This window comes from Notolepis coatsorum (genome assembly GCF_963971535.1).
Source record: "Notolepis coatsorum genome assembly, chromosome: 15".
Lineage (NCBI taxonomy): Eukaryota > Metazoa > Chordata > Actinopteri > Aulopiformes > Paralepididae > Notolepis > Notolepis coatsorum.
The window spans coordinates 34,512,319-34,539,850 of NC_140179.1; the positions used below are offsets into that span (position 1 = coordinate 34,512,319).

The window sequence follows — 27,532 nt, forward strand, 5'->3', positions numbered from 1 at the left end:
AAGGGGATAAAAAAAAAAGTATCATCTCAGAGTTATTAGTCCTTTTTTTTTCTTTCTTTCTTTATTCATTTTGATTTGTTTCACCAGTCTGCAGTAGCACATAATCTCAACCATCAGTACATTCTGAAAACTATAGCCGCTACTGTATAAACATAATGATCCTAAATCATACAATCATAGCTATGGGCTTCATCTCAATTTCAGTCAATGCAGGAAATTAATATAAAAGGGTCCGGGTACATAATGAGTACGGAGAACATCTGTATATAGGAAGAATAATGACCAAAATAATACCCAAAGTCGTCATTTCAATTCATTTGGTGAACCGAGCTGAGGTCAAATGCATTACCCTTAACCCTTTCACTGCCGCACTACCAAAACAGTTAACCCTTTCACTGCGACAATACACAGGTTAACCCTTTCACTGCCACACGACAACCGGTTAACCCTTTCACTGCCACACAACAGAAGGTTAACCTTTCACTAGTGTGTAGTGTGAGAGTAAAGGGTTAACCTTCTGTCATGTGGCAGTGAAATGGTTAATGGAAACGGAGGACAACGCTACGAGGCTCAGAGTAGGGGGCAAAGTGATAGAGTGAGAGGCACCATCGTGGATGCCCTCATGCTTTGAAATGACGCCGATGGCCTTCGTACGGCCACTTCAGAGGATTGGGGGTTTAACCCTTTCACTGCCACACTACGGAAGGTTAACCCTTTTCACTACCACACTACAGAAGGTTAACCCTTTCACTACCATACTACAGAAGGTTAACCTTTCACTACCACACTACAGGTTAACCCTTTCACTACCACACTACAGGTTAACCTTTCACTACAGAAGGTTAACCTTTCACTACCACTACAGAAGGTTAACCCTTTCACTACCACTACAGAAGGTTAACCCTTTCACTACCACACTACAGAAGATTAACCTTTCACTACCACTACAGAAGGTTAACCTTTCACTACCACACTATAGAAGGTTAACCCTTTCACTACCACTTTTGAGGACCGGCTAACTGACCGACTCACCGTCCGACAGTGACGAGTTTATAGCTGGTCGCAGCTAACAACTAAATATACTGTTTTCGTAAAAATTTGTTTTCAACCCCACTGATTAGCACTAGCATTCTCTAGCAAATTCTGTATTCAATATTCTCCCAGTTAGTAATGAATCAGTAACCTGAACTGTCCCCATTAGGAGAGAGAGAGAGAGAGAGAGAGAGAGAGAGAGAGAGATAGAGAGAGAGAGAGAGAGAGAGATAGATAGAGAGAGAGAGAGAGAGAGAGAGAGAGAGAGAGAGAGAGAGAGATAGTCCTCTTTAGTGGTCGCGGGTGTGACACTACTTTCGGTTGGTAGCGTTCCCTCCTATAGGTAGAGCGCCGTGTTGAGCACTCTGTAGGCCATGGAGAAGGTGGCGACCAGGCCGGTCAGGAAGGCGAGGGCGCGGCTGGGCTGCGGCAGGGGCAGCAGGTAGGCCACCGTGTGGCAGAGCCTGGCCCCGGCGAAGACCCGGAAGTGGAGCAGGGCGGTGGCCAGTTCGGGGCCCGTCAGGGCGTAGAGGAGGCCGGTCAAGACGAAGGGGACGATGTTCTCCAAGTCGTTCTGGTGGCACCTGGTGGGGGGGGGGGGGGGGGACACAACAGACACGTCACAGAGAGCATAGGGTTAAAAGCACCTGGGGGGACAACAGACACGTCACAGAGAGCGTGGGGTTAAAAGCACCTGGGGGGACAACAGACACGTCACAGAGAGCGTGGGGTTAAAAGCACCTGGGGGGACAACAGACAGATCACAGAGAGCGTGGGGTTAAAAGCACCTGGGGGGACAACAGACAGATCACAGAGAGCGTGGGGTTAAAAGCACCTGGCCGGGGGACAACAGACAGATCACAGAGAGCGTAGGGTTAAAAGCACCTGGCCGGGGGACAACAGACAGATCACAGAGAGCGTGGGGTTAAAAGCACCTGGCCGGGGAGAACAGACAGATCACAGAGAGCGTGGGGTTAAAAGCACCTGGGGGGGGGACAACAGACAGATCACAGAGAGCGTAGGGTTAAAAGCACCTGGCCGGGGACAACAGACAGATCACAGAGAGCGTAGGGTTAAAAGCACCTGGCCGGGGGACAACAGACAGATCACAGGGAGCGTAGGGTTAAAAGCACCTGGGGGGGGAGAACAGACAGATCACAGAGAGCGTAGGGTTAAAAGCACCTGGGGGGGGGACAACAGACAGATCACAGGGAGCGTGGGGTTAAAAGCACCTGGCCGGGGACAACAGACAGATCACAGGGAGCGTAGGGTTAAAAGCACCTGGGGGGGGGAGAACAGACAGATCACAGAGAGCGTGGGGTTAAAAGCACCTGGGGGGACAACAGACAGATCACAGAGAGCGTGGGGTTAAAAGCACCTGGGGGGGGACAACAGACAGATCACAGAGAGCGTGGGGTTAAAAGCACCTGGCCGGGGGACAACAGACAGATCACAGAGAGCGTAGGGTTAAAAGCACCTGGCCGGGGGACAACAGACAGATCACAGAGAGCGTGGGGTTAAAAGCACCTGGCCGGGGAGAACAGACAGATCACAGAGAGCGTGGGGTTAAAAGCACCTGGGGGGGGGGACAACAGACAGATCACAGAGAGCGTAGGGTTAAAAGCACCTGGCCGGGGACAACAGACAGATCACAGAGAGCGTAGGGTTAAAAGCACCTGGCCGGGGGACAACAGACAGATCACAGGGAGCGTAGGGTTAAAAGCACCTGGGGGGGGAGAACAGACAGATCACAGAGAGCGTAGGGTTAAAAGCACCTGGGGGGGGGACAACAGACAGATCACAGGGAGCGTGGGGTTAAAAGCACCTGGCCGGGGACAACAGACAGATCACAGGGAGCGTAGGGTTAAAAGCACCTGGGGGGGGGAGAACAGACAGATCACAGAGAGCGTGGGGTTAAAAGCACCTGGGGGGACAACAGACAGATTACAGAGAGCGTGGGGTTAAAAGCACCTGGGGGGGGACAACAGACAGATCACAGAGAGCGTGGGGTTAAAAGCACCTGGGGGGACAACAGACAGATCACAGAGAGCGTGGGGTTAAAAGCACCTGGGGGGGGACAACAGACAGATCACAGAGAGCGTAGGGTTAAAAGCACCTGGGGGGGGACAACAGACAGATCACAGAGAGCGTGGGGTTAAAAGCACCTGGGGGGACAACAGACAGATCACAGAGAGCGTAGGGTTAAAAGCACCTGGGGGGGGACAACAGACTGATCACAGAGAGCGTAGGGTTAAAAGCACCTGGGGGGACAACAGACAGATCACAGAGAGCGTAGGGTTAAAAGCACCTGGCCGGGGGACAACAGACAGATCACAGAGAGCGTGGGGTTAAAAGCACCTGGCGTGGGGGGGGGGGGGGACAACAGACGCATCACAGCGAGCATAGGGTTAAAAGCAAGCGGTTCCCGCGTTCGATAACCACAAGGTGGTTGAATGTACGTACATACTTCAGAAAAACATGAGATGCTTGTTTTTCCCGGGTCCTCAACCGGAGTAGATTTGTAAACATGATAATACACAACGTATATTCTATCTATAGAAACTATAACTATAAACTATAAATATTAGGGATGCTCGATATTGGCTTTTTTACCGATACCGATATACCGATATTGTCCAACTCTTAATTTCCGATACCGATATCAACCGATACCGATATATGCAGGGTTTCACCCCCCCAAAAAATTGAATAATTTCAGGTAATTAACATTACATATCTCTTGTTGTGGAATTAACACAACATTATGCATACTTTTGACAATAAATAAAATCAGAATTTGTTCTTACTTGCTTGCCTGGGTAAATAAAGGTTATAGAAATGCTAAAAAAAAAACATTTTAATGCCGATATCGGCCGATCGGTAGGCCGATAATATCGGACATCCCTAATACATATAAATATAACTATAAACTATAGACTATAAACTAAATAAACTATGAACTATAAACTATAAACTAAATAAGCTATACATAAACTATAAACTAAACATAATACACAGCGTATATTCTATAGACAAACTATACTATACTAACTGTATAAATAAACAAACTATAACTATAGACTAAACATAATATGCAACGTATATTCTATCATACAAACTATATATCTTTAATGGCAGCTTTTCAAAATGGAATCCCATTAACTGTGGGGTTCTACAAGGAAGCTGCCTAGGGCCTTTGTTATACTCCATCTTTACCAATGATTTACCGTTGGCTGTAAAAAAATTTAAAACAATTATGTATGCTGATGACACAACATTATACAGTGCAGCTACATCTGATAAACAGGGCCTTAACAGACATTTATGAATGGATTGAGTGCAACAAGTTGGTGTTAAATATCTCTAAGACAAAGGCCATTGTGCTTGGATCTAGACACATGTTGGGCATGCATCCTCAGTTAAAACGGTCGATTGGCACCACACAAATTGAACAAGTGAACACAATAAAACTTCTCTGAGTTACTATTGATAGCTCCTTATCTTGGTCTAAACATATAAATAATATTGTCATTAAAATGGGAAGAGGAATTTTTATGACTAGGAAATGTTCTGCTTTTATCACTCCCTCCATAATGAAATCTGTTATTCATTCTTTGGTTTTGTCTCATTTAGAATACTGCCCTGTTATCTGGTCGTCAGCTACAAAATCGAATTTAAAAAAGTTGCAGGTTGCTCAGAATAAAGCGGCTCGCCTGGCACTAGGCTGTTCATACAGGACAAGTATTGGTTTTATGCATGAACATCTGGCATGGCTGATGGTTGAAAATAAAGTATCGATGAGTCTTCTAATGCTACTGTGGAACATTATTAGCACTGGTAAGCTATCTAGCAGTTAGAAATTAAATGACTTCTGAACATGGTTACAACACTAGAGGGGCCGCTTCTGGTAACATCAGAACAGAATCAGCACCAAAATCAAATTTTCTCAAACTCACTGGCATATATAGGTCAATAGCACTCTGGAATGCTCTGCCGAAAAACATCTCATCCACAATACATAATAAAATTACTTTCAAAACTAATATTAAGAGATATCTTGCAAACATGTCAAGTATGTAATCTGTGTATTATCTTTTTTTTGTTTGACTGGAATGTTAGATTTTATAATGTGAATTTGTATATTTGTATTAATTTTTTATTTGTTTTATTCGTATTTTTTGTTGTACATTTGTATTGTATTTGTTTTGTCCAGGACCCCAGGAAGACTGGAAGACTCTTTCATGTGTCTCTAATGGGGATCCTTTAATAAACATAAACATAAACATACAATACAATACAATACAATACAATACAATACAATGGACAAGATGGGTACAATATTACCATGCAGATACATTTCCTTTGCTATTAAAGGAGCAATAGGTGGCTGTTGATTTTGGGCAGAAGTTAGAAATGTTTTAAAATCCTTAAACCGAATTCGACAACGCCCTTCCCAATCAGAACGCATCAGGATACCTTCAAAGCCACGCCCCCGCTAGGTAGCCAGCAGGTAGCTATGTGTTAGCAGCAAGTAGCTATGTGTTAGCAGCAGGTATAGCTACAGTATGTGTTAGCAGCAGGTAGCTATGTGTTAGCATCAGGCCTTTGTGTACGCGTGCAACTGTTATGCACATAACAAGCGCACGTGTCACTAGATGGTTTGATAGACGGCTCACCCGTTCCAATCGTTTGACTTGGTTGTTCGTTTGATTGGATGTCGTTGTTTTAGCTCCTTACCAGAACGACAAATGTCAAATGTCTTATTTTCTTTTGTACTGTCAATTACTGTCATAATAATAAGAATTTTTTTAATCGGCTGCCGCCCATTGATCCTTTAAGTCGGCTGTCTTGTGGAGTATTTCAGAAAGTGAGGAGAAGTGTTGATGTTAGATAATAGATAGTGTGGTACCGTCTGACTCGCTCCACATCAGGATCTTCACGGACCATCTTCTTGTCTTCTGCCGAGGAGACCAATTTGGTGTCCTCCATGTTGGCAAACACCTTCAGGGACATGAGGAGGGTTAAGGGTTTAGTTATGCCACAACAATGTGGAACGCCCTACCCACAGCCGTAAAATTATGTGAATCCCTACCCTCCTTCAAAACCACTCTCAAAGAGCACCTACGGGTGTCTGCTATTAGAAACTTAGAAATTTATTTGTAAGGCCCGACAACACACGTTAATGTCCCCAATGTACTGTTTCTTCCCCTTCGAATGTATATATTTTTTTTATGATCTCTGTCTCTTAAACAGTACTGTATATCTGTATGTCTTGTATGTCATACATTTCTTGATGAATTGAAAATGGGGGACCCCGATGTAAACAAGACGAAAGTATTTTTCTGGTCTGTATCTTGTTTGTATTGAGCCGTACTGTATTGTACCCATTCTGCAATCTGTTAATAAAGTTTTAAATCAATCAATCAATCAATTAGAAACGGACACTGAGGGGATACTGATGTTTGACCCCCCCCCCCCCCCCCCAGGGCAGAGCAGAGACGAGACGGGTCTGAACTCGACCCGCATGCTAGAGGTATTTTGTTCCTTCACTGTGAAGGAGAGACTCCTTCGCGAGGCTCCTTCATACATCCATAGGAATAGATAGATATAGGAAAACTCTCATTGATGAGGAGTTGATTGATGCCCGGGAGGAGCGGGAATAGAACCGGGAACCTTCAGATGACCAGACGACCGCTCTACCTCCTGACCCACAGTCGTGGTGAGAGGGCTTTTTGCATAGTTCCTAACTTCCTGCCAAGGGATATTTGTAACTTGTGTTTTATTAAAAACGATATTGTTTGTAGGAATGCTTCTCGTAATTTTTGAAAGCCTTTCAGTGCACAAGGTTTTGATTGATTGATTGATTGAATTGATTGATTGATTGATTGATTGATTCACAGATTGAGTCACAGACACAATCAGGTTTATTTTTTACCATCTCAAATTTGGGGATTCACTTACTGAATGTCCTTAGAAAGTGTTTGACTTGAAGAATGTTTTTTGAAACTTTTCTTCTCATCACAGGTCAAAATACAGGTCTATTTTACTCTACAAAATAAATAATAATTCTACAGCCTCAACATTCTTGTAAATTCCCTAACATACTGTCAGTTCTTCCGACGGTAAATTGCAAAAAAATATATATATATATATCCCCAAGGGGATCAATAAAGGATCTTATATTATCTTAAAAAGAGTTTCGACATGGTACATGACACTGCTATCACGGACTGTGCCTTTAACCGTGAAAGTGATAGTAGGACGTATAGTTTGATGTATAGGCAAAGCAGGGTAAAGGAGAGGAAAGGCACCTTTTTTGTCAAGCGGAAGTATGAGGTCAAGGGCGCCATGAGCAACATCTTCAGGATGACGATGGTGGCGTAGGTGGAGAAGGCCAGGAACACCTCGCTGTCGATCATGTGAGTCAGCTCTGCCATCTTCCCCACGAGGAGTCACGCTGGGGAACAGAGGACGTACATCTATTTAATCACAGAGGATGTCTGGAGGAATGTCGTGATCACGTCAGAGTCGGCGATGGGAATAATGAGTCCTATTTCAGCTTCAAACCGAACAGCAATTGAGATGGGAGGAGATCTGACCCCAAGATCTAACGAATTTCCCCAAGGGTATCAATAAAGAAATAATCGTATCTTATCTTAAACTGTTTGTGAACAGGGCTGGCCTCCAACTAAATAAGTTCTTAATGGACTAATAGTCACAGGACTTTGTCGCCTAATCGATCGGTTGATTTAATTGACAAATCTGTGAAACTGCGTTTCCCACACGCAATCATGCAGGAGACCTCTTAACATTTACTGCTTACCAAAGATACGCTTGTGGATCTTCCTGAAATGACTCATTCAGTGTGGAAAAAGAAGCCTAGAAAACGAGTAATAAGTAATAAGTAAGTCTTGGTCGACTAGGACTACCTCGACAAGTAGTAAACCTTTGTCCATTTGTATATTTTGTATAGTGTTTGGTCTTTATTCTTTCTTTTTTTACTGTATGAAGCATACTCTCAGGAGGGTCATACAGAACAAAGCATTTCACTGTAACGTACATGTACCTTATATGTGACAAATAAAACAAAACTTGAAACTTGAAACCAACATTGATGCAGGCTTTTCCCACTTGCACTTGGGCTGCCCCGTGAAGTATCACCGTTACCATTGTTGTATCCTGACTATACAGTATGCCACACATGCACTCGGACTCTGCAGGAACTCAGCAGTGCATGCTGCAATAAAAAGAAAAGACTCCCGACAGTAGAAAATGCCTCCTTTGCACTGTCCCTTAACACAAGACCATAAAAGGAGAGAACAAAAACCCTGCACTGCTGTAAACGGCAGCAACGAGAAATAAAAGGCTGAACGGTCTTACCTCTTGTTGCGATTTCTGCTCTGTCACCGTGAACGCCACTATCTTGAGTTGGCTTCTCTCACAGAGGCGTTCCAGTCCAAGGTGCAGACTGACGGGGATATTTGGAATTCCGCCAGATGTTGCGCAAGTCGTGGTTGGTTGGTGGGTGGAAAGAATCCTGCCGCTGCTTCCCCCTCTGAGCTTCAGACATCCTGAGGCTATCCCTCTTTTCTCTCCCCAACCAGCTTCACTGCCGCTGCTACTGTGCTGTGTTACCATTGTGTTTAAATGAATGGATGCATGCAAGTCCACGAGACTGACGGAAAGGTTTATTAAGGAATTTGACGTCTTCCTTTTTGGATGGCAACAGAGCAGTGAGTGAGGTTTACAAAAAGAAAGCAAAGAACATTCGGATCATCGGGGTCACGTTGGATTGTGGTTGCGTTGAGGGAGATAGAAAAAAGAAAAAGGTTTGAACCCTTTCAATAATTAGATTTAGTACAAAAAGTATAACGGTTTAGTGGCTAACTAAGCAGGATGTGAGTGTGCACTCAGCTGTTTCTGATTATGTGTGTGTGTGTGTGTGTTTGCATTTATCTGGTACAAGTTAAAGTGGCCTTTTTCCAGATGACATACGCTGGACACATTATTGTTTTGCACCTTTTTCTCTGTTTTGTTTATTTCAATATCGCTTTTGACTTTGATTTCAGTTCAGTTTTGGTTCCTTTGTTAAGTGTCCTAGTTTCGTTCAAGAATCATGCGAAAAGGACGGGTCAGTGATGTCATAGAAACACTTTTGGTTTTTATTTCTCCAGATGTGTTTAGATTGATTTCTATTTAGTTTAGTGTTGTCCGTTGTAGTGTTTCCACGGTGAGGCCTGTCAGCAGGTTGCCGGTACAAGTCTGTGTTCTCTTATGATGAATTGAAAATGGGGGACCCTGATGTAAACAAGACGAAAGTCTTTCTCTGGTCTGCATCCCCTTAACAATTGTGTGTATTGAGCTGTACTGTACTGTACCCATTCTGCAATCTGTTAATAAAGTTTTCAATCAATCAATCAAAACTACACTGATACAGACTCATTATGTGACTCGGGTCAGGGAGGCAGGATGGCCCTAGAGTTAAAGAGGCCGGCCGTTAACCGAAAGGTCGCTGGTTCGATTCCCGGCCCCCGACAGGAGGGGGTATTCCAGCTGTGAGCTGGTGACTGAAGGGTGGTTGGTATTACATCTATGGCGCCCACCATCTCTGCCTAAGTGCCCTTAAGCAAGGCACAGGACCCCAAAATCTGCTCCAGGGGGCGCTGCACTACGGGCGACCCTGCGCTCTGACCTCTCTGATGAAATGCATAATATGTGTGTAATGCAATTCATATCCCAATCATACCTAGGAGGGATATGATGACTGTGTGTAACTAGGAGGGATATGATGACTGTGTGTAACTAGGAGGGATATGATGACTGTGTGTGTAACTAGGAGGGATATGATGACTGTGTGTGTGTGTGTGTGTGTGTAACTAGGAGGGATATGATGACTGTGTGTGTAACTAGGAGGGATATGATGACTGTGTGTGTGTAACTAGGAGGGATATGAGGACTGTGTGTGTGTGTGTAACTAGGAGGGATATGATGACTGTGTGTGTAACTAGGAGGGATATGATGACTGTGTGTGTAACTAGGAGGGATATGATGACTGTGTGTGTAACTAGGAGGGATATGATGACTGTGTGTGTAACTAGGAGGGATATGAGGACTGTGTGTGTAACTAGGAGGGATATGATGACTGTGTGTGTAACTAGGAGGGATATGATGACTGTGTGTAACTAGGAGGGATATGATGACTGTGTGTGTAACTAGGAGGGATATGATGACTGTGTGTGTAACTAGGAGGGATATGATGACTGTGTGTGTAACTAGGAGGGATATGATGACTGTGTGTAACTAGGAGGGATATGATGACTGTGTGTGTAACTAGGAGGGATATGATGACTGTGTGTGTAACTAGGAGGGATATGATGACTGTGTGTGTAACTAGGAGGGATATGATGACTGTGTGTGTGTAACTAGGAGGGATATGATGACTGTGTGTGTATGTGTAACTAGGAGGGATATGATGACTGTGTGTGTGTAACTAGGAGGGATATGATGACTGTGTGTGTAACTAGGAGGGATATGATGACTGTGTGTGTATGTGTAACTAGGAGGGATATGAGGACTGTGTGTAACTAGGGGGGATATGAGGACTGTGTATGTAACTAAGAGGGATGTGAGGACTGTGTGTGTGTGTGTGTGTGTGTGTGTGTGTGTGTGTGTGTGTGTGTAACTAGGAGAGATATGAGGACTGTGTGTGTGTAACTAGGAGAGATATGAGGACTGTGTGTGTAACTAGGAGAGATATGAGGACTGTGTGTGTAACTAGGAGAGATATGAGGACTGTGTGTGTGTAACTAGGAGGGATATGAGGACTGTGTGTGTAACTAGGAGAGATATGAGGACTGTGTGTGTGTAACTAGGAGGGATATGAGGACTGTGTGTATGTGTAGCTAGGAGAGATATGAGGACTGTGTGTATGTGTAGCTAGGAGGGACATGCGAAAAGACAAATTTAAATTGCCACGTGTACATTGACAATAAAATAATAATAATAATATTCATCTGATTCTTTCATGACAGCTTTTCAATTCTGATTTGGGTTACTTTCATATGTGGTCCTAATTCCTAAATCACATACAGGTCAGATTTGTTTTAATTAGCTGGCCTCCACTACATTAAACTTATGAATTAAACCAGAAACTGTGACTTTATTATGTCCTCCATGTTTACATCCATCTTCTTTACTGTTCATTTGCACATGCGGGTCAGTTCACACTGGAATCTGATATTGGCCACATAAAGTTTTTTTTTAAATTCGGATCCGAGCAATACATCTGAATTGAAAGCACTAAAGCTTGCAGTGTGAACGCAGCCTAAGTTCTCAATGTTTTCAAAGTCGATCTGAATCCTTCCAGGATTCTCTTGCTTCACACGATGCCATGCCATGGCAATTCAAAAACAAACCTGAAACTGAAAGAAAATCACGTTTTTTTCCCTTTTCGTTTAGTAAAGTTTAGGCAAAGATTTTCAGTTGTTTTTCAGATCATTTTATTGAATTTCTTTCAAATCACGGTCACTCACACTTTACAGCACCACAAGAAACACTGCTTACAGCACCTGTAAGTGTTATACTCTTACCAAACTAATAGTTAAGACTACGATAACCCTGGCCGATCACCCGGTATGCCATGTAGAACGTGACGACTATTCCCGCCATCCAGGCAAGCGCTCTGCTGGGCTGGGGGAGGGGCAGGACGTAAGCCACCGTGTGGAAGACCCGCGCCACCGCGAAAATGCGGAAGCAGAGCAGGGCGGTGGCGAGCTCGGGGCCGCTCAGCGCGTAGAGGAGGCCGATCACCACGAAGGGCACGATGTTCTCCAAGTCGTTCTGGTGGCATCTGGAGATCAAAGGCAGACATTAACCCCTTAGTGCCAGCCACGAGAAATCTTGTTATTTCATGCCATGCGTTGAGTGCCAATGACGAGAAATCTCGTTATTTAATCGTTATTGCTTTTATTAGCGATATCCATAAATGTTTCATCAATCTAGCCTCACGTTACCATTGGGACTGTCTATGAGCTCGAACAGGGAAAATACCGCCCCCTATCGTCTCCCAGATGGTAATGCACCCATTGGATTGGACTCAATGAAAATGTATGAGAAAAAACAATCCGGATTCCACATTCTCAGGCATGTAACCCGAGCCGATCGGATTCATTGTAGACCCTCAGAACAGCGTGGAATATGTGTTTCGACTACCTAACATTGGATCAATAAACGCGATCGATATTTGGAATGGCGATCAGGAATTGGAATAATCTTTTTGCAGAACATCTGATGTGAGGTAAGGAATCTATGTTACCAGTCTTGGGGTAATCAGATGTATTTTTCACATATATCTCAACGTGTCTCTGTGTGTGTGTGCGTGTATGACCTTAGCGCTGACCAGGAAATAAGATAATCGATTTTTCAGCCCGCTTCTCTAGCGTGCATAAGTACACATATACAGTACTATCGATAATCTAGCGTTTATTTGAAAACGATTCATAAATAGGCCGAAAAATGACAACGTGTTGTGTATTCCACTAAAGAGCTATTATCACGGAATAATTTTTTTTTCTGGAAATTTTCAAAAACGTCAGTTTTTCAAAACGGTATAAAACGGAAATGTACCGATGAAAAAACAATCCGTTTCATACTTGTTGACTGCAAGTAAGTCATTGATAAGCGACAGGCGTATTAGACATTAATATAGAAATAGCTCCGCGAAAATTCTTGCCCCTGCGGTTGAAAAATGCGCGCTAAAGTGCCCTTTTGAGTGGCGAAAAATTAGAGGGTGTGCCCTATTGGTGCTTTTCCAATGGTCTAAACTTGACCATGTGCCCCATGGTTAAATAATGTCATGCAAAAGTGCCCTTTTGAGTGGAAAAAACTAGAGGACGTGCCCATTGGTGCCATTCCAATGGTTAAACTTGACCATGTGCCCCGACAGTTGAAAACATCGCGCTAAAGTGCCCTTTTGAGTGGAAAAAATTAGAGGATGTGCCCATTGGTGCCCCTCCAATGGTTAAACTTGACCATGTGCCCCCACAGTTGAAAATATTGCGCTAAAATGCCCTTTTGAGTGTCGAAAATTAGAGGACATGCCCATTGGTGCCCTTCCAATGGTCTAAACTTGACCATGTGACCATAAAGCTTTCTTTGAAGTTGCGAGAGGTCCCGGGTTCAAATCCCGGACGAGCCCCCCATGTTACGACCAAGCCTATGTGACTTGCCCTAAGGCCTCAATTGTTACAGGAATATGGCTTGTTTTACCCGGTAGGCCTTGGTTGTAGCGTGGTGGATAACAAGGAAGTTGGACACGTTTTACCAAAAATAACAATATTTATTTGAGCATCTATTTATAGAGCAAAAAGAATGGAGAGCTGGGTGCTCCAGCCTCCATGGTTCAGGATAACAAAAAGAAAGCACATGAGCAAAAATAGAACAAGAGCAAACTGGTCAAAATAATGAGAGCACAGGTGAGGGCACTTCTGGTAAGACTCAACTGTGAGACTGCACTCTGGTCTGCTTAGTAGGGTGTGGAGCCTCGTCACCACACCTGTGATCAATGATAATATTGGGTCCAAAGCAACAATAGTAAGGGAGGAGATAAGGATACAGGTATGTATTTGTAAGTCCTCACTACTAGCTACGTGTACAAGCTTGTCTCACAGAGCCAGTTTGGATTATAACTGAGAATCTGGTGCTAACATGGTCGATAATGCTTATTTTGAACAGAAAAATGTGTCTTAAACATTTTAATTGACCAACCATATATCCTTTTTATTCCAATCAAGGCAAGAGGGCTAGTGGTGGTGCTATATGACATATTATTTTATAATACAATTATAACATTGTAGGCTACAGTACGAATATTATATACAGTACAATTATATTACTATTATAAAACAAATATTATTTACTCCACCTTAGATAAAGACAGTCCAGACAATGAAGATGGAGATATTCAAGAGGGAAATGATATCAGGAAGAGAGATGGTGAAGAAGTGGAGGAAAGAGAAAATGCAGATGATTCTATGGAGAGAAATGATGAAGAAGTTGAGGAAAGAGAGAATGCAGATGATGCTATGGAGAGAAATGATAATGAAGATGGTCATGGAGATGCTAAAGAAAGCAGGGATGAAAATGATGATAGAAATGTTGAACTTGAATGCTCTCCTGTTGCCATTAAAATATCCCACTGATCCAGCCAGTATCCAGGTACAATATATTAAGTTTAATGGAGATAATGGGGAAGATAGAGATGGGTGGAGGGAGTGAGGGAGAGATAGAGGACAGGATGAGAGAAGGAGATGAGAGGGCATGAGGAGAGAAGGAGAGGACAGGAGGAGAGAATGAGAGTATAGGAGGACAGAAGGAGAGGGCAGGAGGAGAGAAGGAGAGGACATGAGCAGAGAAGGAGAGTTAGGAGAGAAAGGAAGAAGCTCAACGGCACTCAAATTAACTTTAACTGTTCAACTGTTTTATATCCTGTAAAATATATGTTGTAAATAGCTTTTAAAGAATAGGTTCACTATTTTTCAACCCAGACCATATTAAAATGCTGCTTCCCAAATATTTATATTCCTCACTGATATCGTTAGCATTGAGAAATGTACCACTGCAGCAATGGTTTAGGCCTTCAAACACCATGATAATCTACTTTTCAAACACCATGATACATCCAAGTTTCAAACACTATGATAAATCCACTTTTCAAACACCATGATAATTTACTTTTCAAACACCATGATAATCTACTTTTCAAACACCATAACATCCCTGTGTGTTTTTATCATAGAGGTGTGGTTATACTATTAATCTGGATTGTCTATGTTATTCTAATGTTAATCTTAATCAAGGATGAAGACTATTTCACCATACATGACGCATCATAGCTTTTTGCTCACTGATGGGGTCCCATGTTGTGCAGTAGGTGCCCTTTTTTCTTTTTCGCCCCTGCCCTTCAAACAGCCCGAGTCCGCCACTGATCACAGTTGTGTTTCACCGGACGAAAAACATGCTTGGCAAACGCGATCATAGTTTTGAGTTAAAACGACACACATATGCATTTCATCAGAGTGGTCAGAGCACAGGGTCGCCCGCAGTGCGACCCCTGGAACCGTTTTGGGTTTCAGTGCCTTGCTCAAGGGCACTTAGGCAGAGATGGCAGGGCACCGCAGATGTAATACCAGCCACCCTTCAGTCACCAGCTGGGATACTCCCTCCTGTCAGTGGCGGGGATCGAACTGGCGGCCTCTCTACCTCTAGGCAAATCCTGCCTGCCCTTTGTACATTGCTACATTGTACATTGTAGCGAATAAGGCAATGTGGCCTCAGTTACATGTACCACGATGTAGATAGATAACAGATAGTCCGGTAATTAACAGTTATTAATGGTTATTAACAGTTATTAACAGTTATTAAGTTATTAACAATTATTAACAGTAATAAAAGCCTACCTTCGCACGCGCTCCACGTCTGGGTTTGTTTGCAGCATTTTCTTCTTCTGTGCTTCGGGTTTACCTTTGACATCTTCCGCGTTAGCAAAGGCCTTAATAGGAGAGAATGCAGTGTTACGACAACGTATACGCCATCTTGACTCATGGCCTTAATAGGAGAGAATGCAGTGTTACGACAACGTATACGCCATCTTGACTCATGGCCTTAATAGGAGAGAATGCAGTGTTACGACAATGTATACGCCATCTTGACTCATGGCCTAATAGGAGAGAATGCAGTGTTACGACAACGTATACGCCATCTTGACTCATGGCCTTAGTGCGAACCATGGGGGAGCTAGGGGAGCCATGACTTCCCTAGATGAGACATCAGCTCCCGTGAAAACATGATTTGTGAATTTTTGGGGGGTCTCTAAAATACTGACAATAAATGCTATTTTTGCCATGCATTTCTCATTTTTCTGTAATTTTCTGTATCGTCATCATCGTGTATTATAATGCGTAAAATTTGGCTATTTTGATGTATGATTCATGATTTGCAATTCTTTCTTGTATGATTCTATTCTTGCAATTACCATTCGGAGCGTGGCGGCGCTGCAGCCTGCAGGCACAAATCAAACTTCACCCGCCGTTTTAAAAGAAAGAAAATACAGGAATTCAGGATAATGTCGAAAGTTAAACGAAAAATCAAAGAAGTAAGCCTTCTAACCAATTTTTGTTTTACAAAGAAGGCGAAGCAGCCAATCGACTCGACTGAGCAGGAGCCGGTAGGAGCATCTACTTCTTCAATCGCAGACCATTTTAAATTGACTGCTGGCGACGCTAACAACCTGCTGCGGGACTACTTCTGTGACATGCAGATTTTGAGAATTGGGCAGATTTTCACCATCAGGTGGGTGGCGAGTAATTTTAATACTGTAAAAGCAGTCTGGAATAACTACCCTGCTTTAGCGCGCCACTGTAAAACAGCAAGTGAGGACGCATCTCGCAGGCAGCTGATCCCAGGCCTTTGTGGTCACTTCTGTGTTAAGGTAAGACCTTCTTTTCCTAATTACAGTAACTGTATTATCATTATTGCTCATTTATAAAATGTCTATGGTATGATTATTGTGCGTTGGTGGTTACATGCGCAGCTGCGCTTGTCTCGTGTGTGGGTGCGTGCGGCTCTCACCCTGTCTTTTAGTACTGACCAGGGTGCTGACTGGTGTGATAATGTTGCATTTGCCTATAATAATGTTAGACTCTATGTGTTTGGTCGTTGACTTGTTGTTCGGTATTGGTTCATCCGTGTGTTTATGTGTAAATAGGACTGTTGTGTGTGAATTTTAGTGTTGGATCAGAGGGGTTATTCTGAGCATGTGTATTTCAATCATAGCCGTCAACATTAGGATTTGAAAAAACAGGAGATTTCACCCCGCCCCCTCCCAATGTAGTCTCCTCCCCCTCGTATGTATATATTTTCTGTTAGGATGTTTGTTGACAGCTGCTCTCTGCTGAGCTGCCTCGTCGCTGCCATCTGCTGGTCAAAACCTGTATGTACCCAAGGACTGGGTGAACTACTAATTGCTACATTAAATGAATCAGATACCTGGTTGAAAGTGAAATGCTGTGTACATACCTGCATTAAGTGAATGGAAGTGTCAGTGTTTCTGTAGAGGAGATGTAACGCCTGCTCTTGTCGGCACTGCGCAGCCGTGGAATCGCAAGGCCATAGATTTAGAATAGATATAGAAACGGCACATTGTGGTGTATCATAATTAATTTGTTGAATACAATATGATTTTTATAACGTTGACACAAATTAAGGAATATTTACACTAAGTTCTCTTTTACCTCTTATTTAATTCATTCATTAATTTAATTGTAGGTACTGTTTATATTGTACATAGTCCTGTGTGTTGTATATTGTGTCCTATGTTACTTTTGTGTTTAGTCTCTTTCTATATACACCGTGGGAAGGGGGGCATGTAATTGAATTTTTCTGTATGTCTTGCACAAATTGGAAAATGACAAAGTTGACTTTGACTTTTAACATGCGTCTGTCAGACACTAATTGTAATGTTAAAAACGGATACTGCTGTAATATAAAGTGAAATTGTACCATGCCTCAATGTATCAACTTTAAACATACACTAAAATGTTAATGTTCGAAATGTTAATTTCCATTATTTCCACCATGTGCAACATTTCCTAAGAACAGCAATGTCCATTCTATCAACTCCAAATCTGAGCTATGAGCTCAATTCTCCCGGTACATGCAGAAGTAGAATTGCTGTCTTGTTTTGGATGAATGAGTTTTATTCATTCTTGTTTTATTAAAGTAGTTTTGACATGTGATATTTTATTTTATTTGATTTGATTAAACATTTAAAAAAGAAAATACAAGATTCCAGAAAAACGTCAAGGATGCTACACAAAAAATACTTATTTCCATTGTGGTCCTTGATATAGATGAAGATATAGATAAAGATATTATTTCATTGTGTATTGATTAACTTTACATTTGCGCTTCATTACTTTACAAAAGTTATACTGGCACATGGGTCTAATACAGCAATGGATTATGGGTAAATGCAACGTTAAAGCAGTGCCAGTGTAAGACTGACTTTACATTAAACGAATGACAATAATATAGTATAAAGTAGGGTATTATTTGGACTAAAGAATGGTGTTGTCTCACCCTACTTGCATGTTGAGGGAGAGCACCATACATTATACACTGAGAAACCACGGCCGAGAGTGAGCTCTCCGGGAACAACCCCACTTTGCCAGACAGCTCTCAGCAACCGTCGTCCGGTCGTACTTCCTGTCCTAACGTTCTAATCTAAACTTCTGCCACCTGTCGTCACGGAGGGGAATTGCAGGCATTTTGTATAAATAAAAAAAAACTGGTAAAATACGTGAAAATATTTCAACGGGAGGACGGCGTGAGAGAAGGTTGAAATACGGGAGAATCCCTGGAAAAACGGGAGGGTTGACAGGTATGATTTCAATATGTGCGTCTTCATCATGCATGCATGCAGACCTGTGTGGTGTGGACTATGTGTGGTTCTGTAACGTTACTCATACCTATAGCCTATGTCAGCATTGCAAGCGTCACAGTAAAGTCCTCCCTGTGAGGCATGCGCAGCGCTGCTGACCCCCCGTCCCCCCCCAAAAAATATGAGCTCCCCCGAAGACCATGGTATGGTTCGCACACTGGGAGAGAATGCAGTGTTACGACAACGTATACGCCATCTTGACTCATGGCCTACGACAACATATATATTCTCTCCCCACCGTATGTATATTTCTCTCCCACCCACCCACCCCCTCATAATGTACAGTCCCCTCCCCATCATATATACTCTGTCAGGATCTATGGGTAACAGTACTGCATATTTGAATATCGTATATGTCACAAATGTAACAGTACTAAATACATGCATGTCATGTATGCCCCTATGCCATAAATGTCATGTATGTTGTGTATATCATAAATGTCACTGAATTGAAAATGGGGGACCCTGATGTAAACAAGACAAACGTCTTTCTCTGGTCTGCATCCCCTTAACAATTGTGTGTATTGAGCCGTACTGTATTGTACCCATTCTGCAATCTGTTAAATAAAGTTTTCATTCATTCATTCATTCATACGCCATCTTGACTCATGGCCTTAATAGGAGAGAATGCAGTGTTACGACAACGTATATGCCATCTTCACTCATGGCCTTAACAGGAGAGAATGCAGTGTTACGACAACGTAAGCAAAAGGCTGGCTGTCACAAAACAGTCACATCTAGAGACCTCAAAACCTACTCTAGCGAGGCCTTTAACCTTGAACTGGAGAGCCTGGACTGGTCAGATGAACTCAATGGTACACTGGTTGAAGAAACCTGGCTTGGCTTCAAAACCAAATTCTCAACAATACTAAACAACATGGCCCCCCTAAGAACCACCAGGGTAAAAAATCGCGCTGAGCCGTGGATGCACACTGAAATACTGACCGCTATGAAAGCCAGAGACAAAAAATGCTCTGAGTTTCGTAAAAGTCAGTCAAAGCTTACCAAAAGCACGAGCAGTGAACTCCAAGCCCACGTGACTGAACTCAAACTAGAAAGAAACAGACTAAGAAATGACGTAAACTCCATGATAAAAACTGCAAAAAAAAATGTCATCAATGACAAAACTGAGGAAAACAAAAATAAACTACGTGAACTTTGGAAATTACTCAATAATCAACTAGGCTGCAGTAAAAAACTTAAAACCAGGTTCTAAAACATAAACATAAAGATGGACAACACGCTCATCACAGCCAATTACTTAAACACTTTCTTCAAAAACATAGCCACAACACTGGTAAACAAACTACCCTCCCACTCAGGGCAGTACGGGGTAGAACACATAGTAGCATACTACAAGAACCTAGGCGTCCACAAAGATGATTTCAAACTGGAAATGGTAACTACAGATGAGGTACTCAATGAACTGAGCGCCCTCCAACCGAACAAGGCCACTGGCCATGACAACATCCCCTCCAAATTCCTCAGAGACTCAGCAGCCGCCATCATCCCAGTCATCACACACATAATAAACCTCTCCATAAAACAGGGACACGTCCCCAAGGACTTCAAAATAGCGAGAGTAACACTCCTGCACAAAAAGGGCAGCAAATTAGACCCAGGCAACTACCGCCCTGTTTCTATCCTTACATCCATCTCGAAAGTCATGGAAAAAATAGTATACGAACAGGTCGAAAAGTACCTCGCGGAAAAAAATCTAATCTACGAATTCCAATCTGGCTTCAGAACATCCCACTCCACTGACACATGCCTTCTCTATTTGAACGACCACATCAAGCAAGAGGTGGACGCGGGCAAATACTGCGGCATGGTCATGCTAGACCTACAAAAGGCCTTCGACACTCAATCACACCATTCTGATTGACAAGCTAAAAGCAATTGGTTTTGATAGTTTATCAGTGAGCTGGATACAATCCTACCTGGAGGGGAGAGAACAGATGGTGGAGGTAAACGGTACCCTATCCCCCCCCCTCACAGTGAACTGTGGTGTTCCACAAGGAAGCATACTAGGACCACTACTGTTCCTAATTTATGCAAATGACATGTCGTCAGCTTGTGACTGCAACTTGTTCCTGTTTGCGGACGACTCAGCCCTGCTGGTCTCTGACAAGAACAAGTTACAGGTTGAAAAAACCCTCAGCTCGGAACTCGGCAAAATCTGCATATGGCTCGCCGACAACAAACTATCATTACACATGGGCAAAACAGTCCATTCTCTTCGGTTGAAATAACAAACTCAGCAAGACCGACGGCTTCTCAGTTACAGTGGGTGAAAATATTGTCACAAGGAAAGATGAAATTACCTACCTGGGTTCCATCCTAGAGGCTAATCTTTCCTGTGACAAAATGGCATCCAATGTAATAAAAAAAGTCAACCAACGAACTCGATTCTTGTACCGGATCTCCTCTCTGGTAAACAAGAATACCCTGAAGACTCTGGCAGGAGCACTCATTCAAGGGTACTACGACTATGCTTGCACCTCATGGTACCAAAGCACCTCAAAGGCACTAAAAACCAAATTACAAACATCTCAAAACAAACTAGTCAGACTACTGCTTGACCTGACTCCTAGAACCCACCTCACCCCTGCACACTTTGCCAACCTAGGATGGCTTAGAGTAGACGACAGAGTACAGCAACTTGCAATGGGCCTGGTCTACAAGATACAGTACACGACCAAGGTACCCATGTACATGTCAAAATACTTCCCAAAGGTCAGTGAATACCACGATCACAACACCAGAGGGAGCTCCACAAATCATGTAAAACCCAGATTCGGCTCAAACAAGGGACTAAACACGTTTCGCAATTATGCCACATCAATGTGGAACACCCTACCCAAAGCTGTAAAGGAATGTGAATCACTACCCACCTTCAAAAACACTCTCAAAAAACACCTACGTGAGACTGCAATTCGAAACTGGCCCCTACAAATGTCCTAACCCAGTTGTACAATAAAGACCAAGCATGGCTTTGTCAGTATTCCAATGTACAGTGCCCCCCCCTACCCAACCCCCCCCCCCCCCCCCCACCTCCAATGTACAGCCCCACCCAACCCCACCCCACCTACCCAACCTCCTCCAATGTACAGTTTCTATGTCAAATGTATGTCAGTATTCCAATGTACAGTGCCCCCTACCCAACCCCCCCCCCCCCCCCCCCCCCCCCCCCACCTCCAATGTACAGCCCCACCCCACCTACCCAACCTCCTCCAATGCACAGACAGTTTCTATGTCAAATGTATATACACTCTTTTTCTGGATTTTTTTAGTATCACAAACAGTACTGTATTTGCAAATCTGGTATGTCATAAATGTATAGATGTAGCAGTACTGTCTATCTGTATATCGTGTGTGTCATATGATGAATTGAAAATGGGGGACCCTGATGGAAACAAGACGAAAGTCTTTCTCAGGTCTGCATCCTCTTAACAATTGTATGTATTGAGCTGTACTGTACTGTACCCATTCTGCAATCTGTTAATAAACTTTTCAATCAATCAATCAATCAATCAATCTTGACTCATGGCCTTAATAGGAGAGAATGCAGTGTTACATAGACAATGAAAGAAAGTATGGCGGGGGTTCAGGGACTGCTTCAACGTCGGCTGTCACGGCTATTTTGCGCGTGGGAGCTAAACCGACATACTTCCACGTCAGTTCAACGCATTGGTTGCAGTTCACCACCGAACCACTAGGTGGCTGTGCTGCGTTGTGTTCTACAAAATGGCTATATTTTCGGACTTCCTCTGCCAGTCTTTCTTCGATTTGTTCCATGTTTGTAACGTATATAATCGATAATAGAATGCTCCGACTGAGCTCCCGAGATGATAAACGGTAAATACGGAAGTACGTCAGAGGAACACGTACACGGCCCGGCCGCGTGTAGTCTTTTACCAACACACTTGCAGTTCCGTGTTCGCGTTCTGGGATCTGATTGGCCACTGACGTACACTCTCTACGCCCAAACAGCGCGTTATGCTAGTTCTGCCTCTAACCTCTAACAGCCTATCCAATTCATATCAATCGAAATAACGTATTGTTTTCATCTCTCTATATTAACGTGATTCCATCAACACAACATAAATGTTCAAAACACGACAAGACAGTTTGCATCACTTCCCACGGTTCTCGGCACTTATTCTACCGGTAGTGCGGTAGTTGTTGCCACGGTATTTCAATACTTCATTGGCGGGGAAGAAGAACACTGATAGCGGTGTGTGGAACGTCCTGCAAGCCCCAGGCCACCGTCCCGCGAGCCCCAGACCCCCGCCCCGCGAGCCCCAGGCCACCGTCCCGCGAGCCCCAGACCACCGCCCCGCGAGCCCCACGGGACGAGACAGGTAGAATTTTAGGCGCACGGGAAAAAAGTCTTGCGGGGCGGTGGTCTGGGGCTCGCGGGCGGTGGTCTGGGGCTCGCACAGGGCTCTACAGTGCGACCATATTGCTCGCATATGCCCCTAAAAATATGTGCGTGCGAACATGCAAAAAAGTACTCGCACAGCGTGCGAGTGGGGCCAGCGAGTGCAGAGTACAGCCTCTCATTCGTCCTTTTTTTTCTCCGCTGCGAGAATCGTTAAAAAACTACAAGTCCCACAGTTCACAGCCGCATACACGTTCCAATCACAGTAGTTTCCTGTGGTCACGCGACTGGAAACCGAAAGTAATGATCAGCGGCTGCGTCACTGTCTGAGTCAAACAATAATACAGCCATGTCGAAACCCATTCATTTTTATTTTGCACGAAAGATACCGGAGAATGAGAAGTCAGGCGAGGCAGCTCATGTTACAGAGGTGATGGTTAACGTTAACGTTAACCAAGATACTGACGCTAGCCAGCATGCTAGCGAAGTTGGCCAAGCTAGCGAGGCTACACCCACTGTAGCACCCAATGTAGCCACTGTAGCTAGCGAAGCTACACCCACTGGAGCCGGAGGAAAGACATACAAATTTAACGTGAATTGGCTAAACATTTCCCCATGGCTAGAGTTCGAAAACAATGTCATGTTTTGTAAATATTGCAAAGTAGGATCGATGCATTGCGATGCATTGTTACTAGGGATGCCCCCCGGACCCCGGTTTTAAACGGGAACCGGTACTATATTAGAAAATACCGGAGTATTTATAAGCTCCGACGTCCTCGGTACTGCTATCGATACTCTAGAGAAATTATTATTATTATTATTATTTAAAAGTTGCGAACGATCTCTCCTCTCTCTGTCTCTGCACGAGAAGCAGCGAGTCATTATTACACACACTCCTCGCGAGTCGCGCTACACATACATACGGGTACTCCTTAATGAAAGCGCTGTCAATAGTATGCAGCTGCAGCACGTCAGACAGCAGCGCTTACAAGCCCCGCACATACAAGCCCCGCACACCTGATGTGCTGCAGCTGGAAGCATCTCAGCGCTGTCTCCGTGCCGACGCGCGCTGCACACAGACACAGACAGCTCTGCATGGACTGAGTCGTGATGGCGGATAGAGCGAAGCGTTCACAAGTGAAACAAAACATTTGCCAGTAAGGGTGGCAATACGAGCAATCTATCAAAACATTTGTTTGCAAAACACTATATTAGTGTGCAGAAATGCGCCGTATCCGACTGCCTTGCGCGCAGTGGTTCATCTGCATCCACGTCCACTGCAGCCGGTAAGCCAAGATACGGAGTTTCCTAGGCTAATAACGAATTATTACAAATAGGCTAATAAACAAAATAATTGTTTAGCTACAAATACTACAATCTAAAAACTTTTTATAGATCGTCAAGCTGAGGTCAGCCACCAATGTGTCCCAGGCCAGTGAGCCCACCACACATCCTCCCTCTACTTCCACCACCCAAAGTCCTTTCTCCCTAGCAGCTAGAGGAAAGATGACAGAGGATAGGGTGAACGAGTGTCACAGGGCTGTGACAAAGTTTGTTGTCAAAGGCCTGCACCCGTTCTCTACAGTGGAGTCCAAGGACTTTAGGTAACAACTAATCATTCAGTGTATATCGTTTTTTTTGTATACATAGTTGTCTAACTTGTCTGTTGTTGTTATAAGTTATTATTGAAGCAGCTATTCCCACCACTCCACACACATTTACAATAATTCAATCATTTCTAATCTTTACTGTAGGGAGATGACCAATGCTCTCAACTGCAAATATAAAAATCATAAAAAAATTATCAAAAAGAACCGATAAGAGTATCGATAAAGTACCGAACCGTTAAGCAGTATCGATAGGAGTAGTAGTATCGATAAAATCCTAACGATACCCATCCCTAATTGTTACACCCCTACAACTGGCCCACTGTGTATGTGTGTACAGCTAACTTGGCTAGCGTTATCAACCGCAGAGGTGGGCAATGGGTCCAGCTGTAGCGCCGGACGGCCAGAGTGCAAGCTGTGTGGCAATAGGGTCCAGCTGCAGCGCCGGACGGCCAGAGTGCAACGGTGTGACGTCGTAATTGGCATAATCGACTGTCAATCAATGGTCTACCTGACACGCAAACTACTGTACTGGAGGTGTACAGTATTTCAATAGGCAACCCTGAAAGGATTATTTTTCTAAAAGAGCAACACTAGCTCCCCCCTCTACTGATGGCCCTGGTTGTAAAGCCAGTGTCTCCTTTTTGTTCAATATCACTGCCTTTCTTATTAGGCCTAGTTGTTGGCTACAACTTTGCCATAGTAGGCATTAATCACTTAATTAATAGTTCAAATGTCTGTCCCATTCCCGTTTGCACACGCAGATGATACACACACACAGTGGGCCAGTGACTTTGGTGGTATGTGCTATTGCACAGATGTGTCCCGTTTGCACATGCACGCACAGTACAAATATACATTTATTTTTGAAAAAAAAATAAACTGTTACTTGACATATTTTCACTGTGCTCCTAAATATTTTTGGGTGCTCCTAAATTTCTTTGTGTGCTCCTAAATTTTTTCATTTAGGAGCACCTGTGCCCCTAGTGAAAAAGGTTAGCGTAGAGCCCTGTCGCGGGACGGTGGTCTGGGGCTCGCGGGACGGTGGTCTGGGGCTCGCGGGACGGTGGTCTGGGGCTCGCGGGACGGTGGTCTGGGGCTCGCAGGACGGTCCACACACCGCTATCAGTGTTCTTCTTCCCCGCCAATGAAGTATTTACCCAAAGACCCAATACCGTGGCAACAACTACCGCACTACCGGTAGAATACGTGCAGAGAACCGTGGGAAGTGTGTGATGCAAACTGTCTTGTCGTGTTTTGAACATTTATGTTGTGTTGATGGAATCACGTTAATATAGAGAGATGAAAACAATACGTTATTTCGATTGATATGAATTGGATAGGCTGTTAGAGGTTAGAGGCAGAACTAGCGAGCAGGCTGCTAGTAGAGGCAGAACTAGCGTAACGCGCTGTTTGGGCGTAGAGAGAGTGTATGTCAGTGGCCAATCAGATCACAGAACACGAACGCAGAACTGCAAGTTTGTTGGTAAAAGACTACACGCGGCCGGGCCCAGGGCAGCGGCGGTGATGTCGCTACCCTCTCTTTACCATCTTCTAAGATTAGATGAGATTCATATGTATCGTCATCATACAGCACAAGTACAGTACAACGAAAAGAAGTTTGCCATCCAACCAGAGTTCAAATGTAACAGTAAAGTGCAACAGTAATATACAATGTGCAGGTGATTAAACTGAGTATAAAATATCAAAATGAGTACTACTGAGTAATAGTGCTAATCAGATGTATGTACAGAGTTGTAGTATTAATTTGTACAGTGATACAGGTATAAAGACAGTTTATGGTAAGTTGTAGGCTACTGGCCTGCAGTGTAACTAGTAAGAGGGTAAGGGATATAGTATTTACAGATATGTAAAAAGGGTTATGTACAGTATGTACAGACAGATGTGGATAGATATATATACAGTAAGAATAACATTTTAAAACGTTAAATATGGTAGGCCTATATACAGCATTATACAGCATAAGCTCAATGTTGGTTAATTTAGTTTCAAACGGTTATCTTGTTATTATAACACCAGAGCTTACCCCACGTGTGAAGCGGAAATATATTGTAAGAGGCGCCATCAGCATCATCTTCACGATGACAATAGTGGCATAGGTGGAGTAGGCGAGGAAGACCTCGCTGTCAATCAATTGCGCCATCCCTGCTGGTTCCTCTTGGTCTAAACCTGCGTTCCAAACACAGGTCACGTGAGGTTACAGAGCCAGAATGAGTCCATAGTCATACCATTCATTCTTAGCATAACAATATTCAAAGAATTAGTCGAATTCAAAAATCTACCAGCAACATACAATCAACAACATGCGCTACCTTTAGTAACTGGTACAAGGTTAATACAAAAATTAACAATAGTCACCATGAGGCACATGTTAAAAAAAATTATGAGATTTGGGTTCCAGTGATTGTTTTGGGTACATAATGGGTGAGTGAGGCTATACCAGTATTGATGAAATATTTTTTAATTATTACATTTAATATGTGTGCTGCAAATGGTCCAAATAGTATTTCCTGAACCGCAGTGGTGTTGGATTTGACTTCTGCTCAATAGAAAATATCGGCCTTTATCAAAAAGGAAAAGTGCATTCAAGGAAGATTCCGTCAAACGTGCATTAGACAACACGCTACATCTGTGTTACCATACTTACAGGTGCAAAAAGACAGTAGCCTATGATAAAGTTTTTATAAAGTCGGGCGGCTGCTACACTAACATGTCAAAGACGCCATGCGTCTTTACGCACACTGACTGCGACTGCAACCACAACTCTTGACGACAAAAGCTTTTATTCTTCTACAGGCGTGCGAAACAAAACACGGGAACAAGCTAGACTGTTATAAATCGCCTAAAATGTCAGGTTTAAAAGCTCTGCTTACCACCCGGGACGCCTCCAGCAGCCTTGAGTTGCATGTGTGAAGTCGATGGTAGTAAGTGGGCTGGGTGCCTTGACACTGAAAACAACAAGGCTGTTCATACCGGGAACCAGGCCAGCTA

The 27,532-nt window shown here is 43.5% G+C and overlaps 1 protein-coding gene across 1 annotated transcript; it reads right to left on the reverse strand.

Moving 5' to 3' along the window:
• Positions 1 to 73: 73 nt before the first annotated feature.
• Positions 74 to 27,532, reverse strand: LOC311242009 (uncharacterized protein). Its single transcript, XM_084330963.1, has 8 exons — positions 27,415 to 27,532; positions 26,568 to 26,710; positions 15,489 to 15,580; positions 11,627 to 11,881; positions 8,413 to 8,500; positions 7,344 to 7,481; positions 5,942 to 6,033; positions 74 to 1,616 (listed from the first exon to the last, which is right to left on the reverse strand). Exons 1-8 carry the CDS (start codon positions 27,446 to 27,448, stop codon positions 1,370 to 1,372), a joined length of 1,089 nt encoding a protein of 362 aa, XP_084187089.1. The 5' UTR covers positions 27,449 to 27,532; the 3' UTR covers positions 74 to 1,369.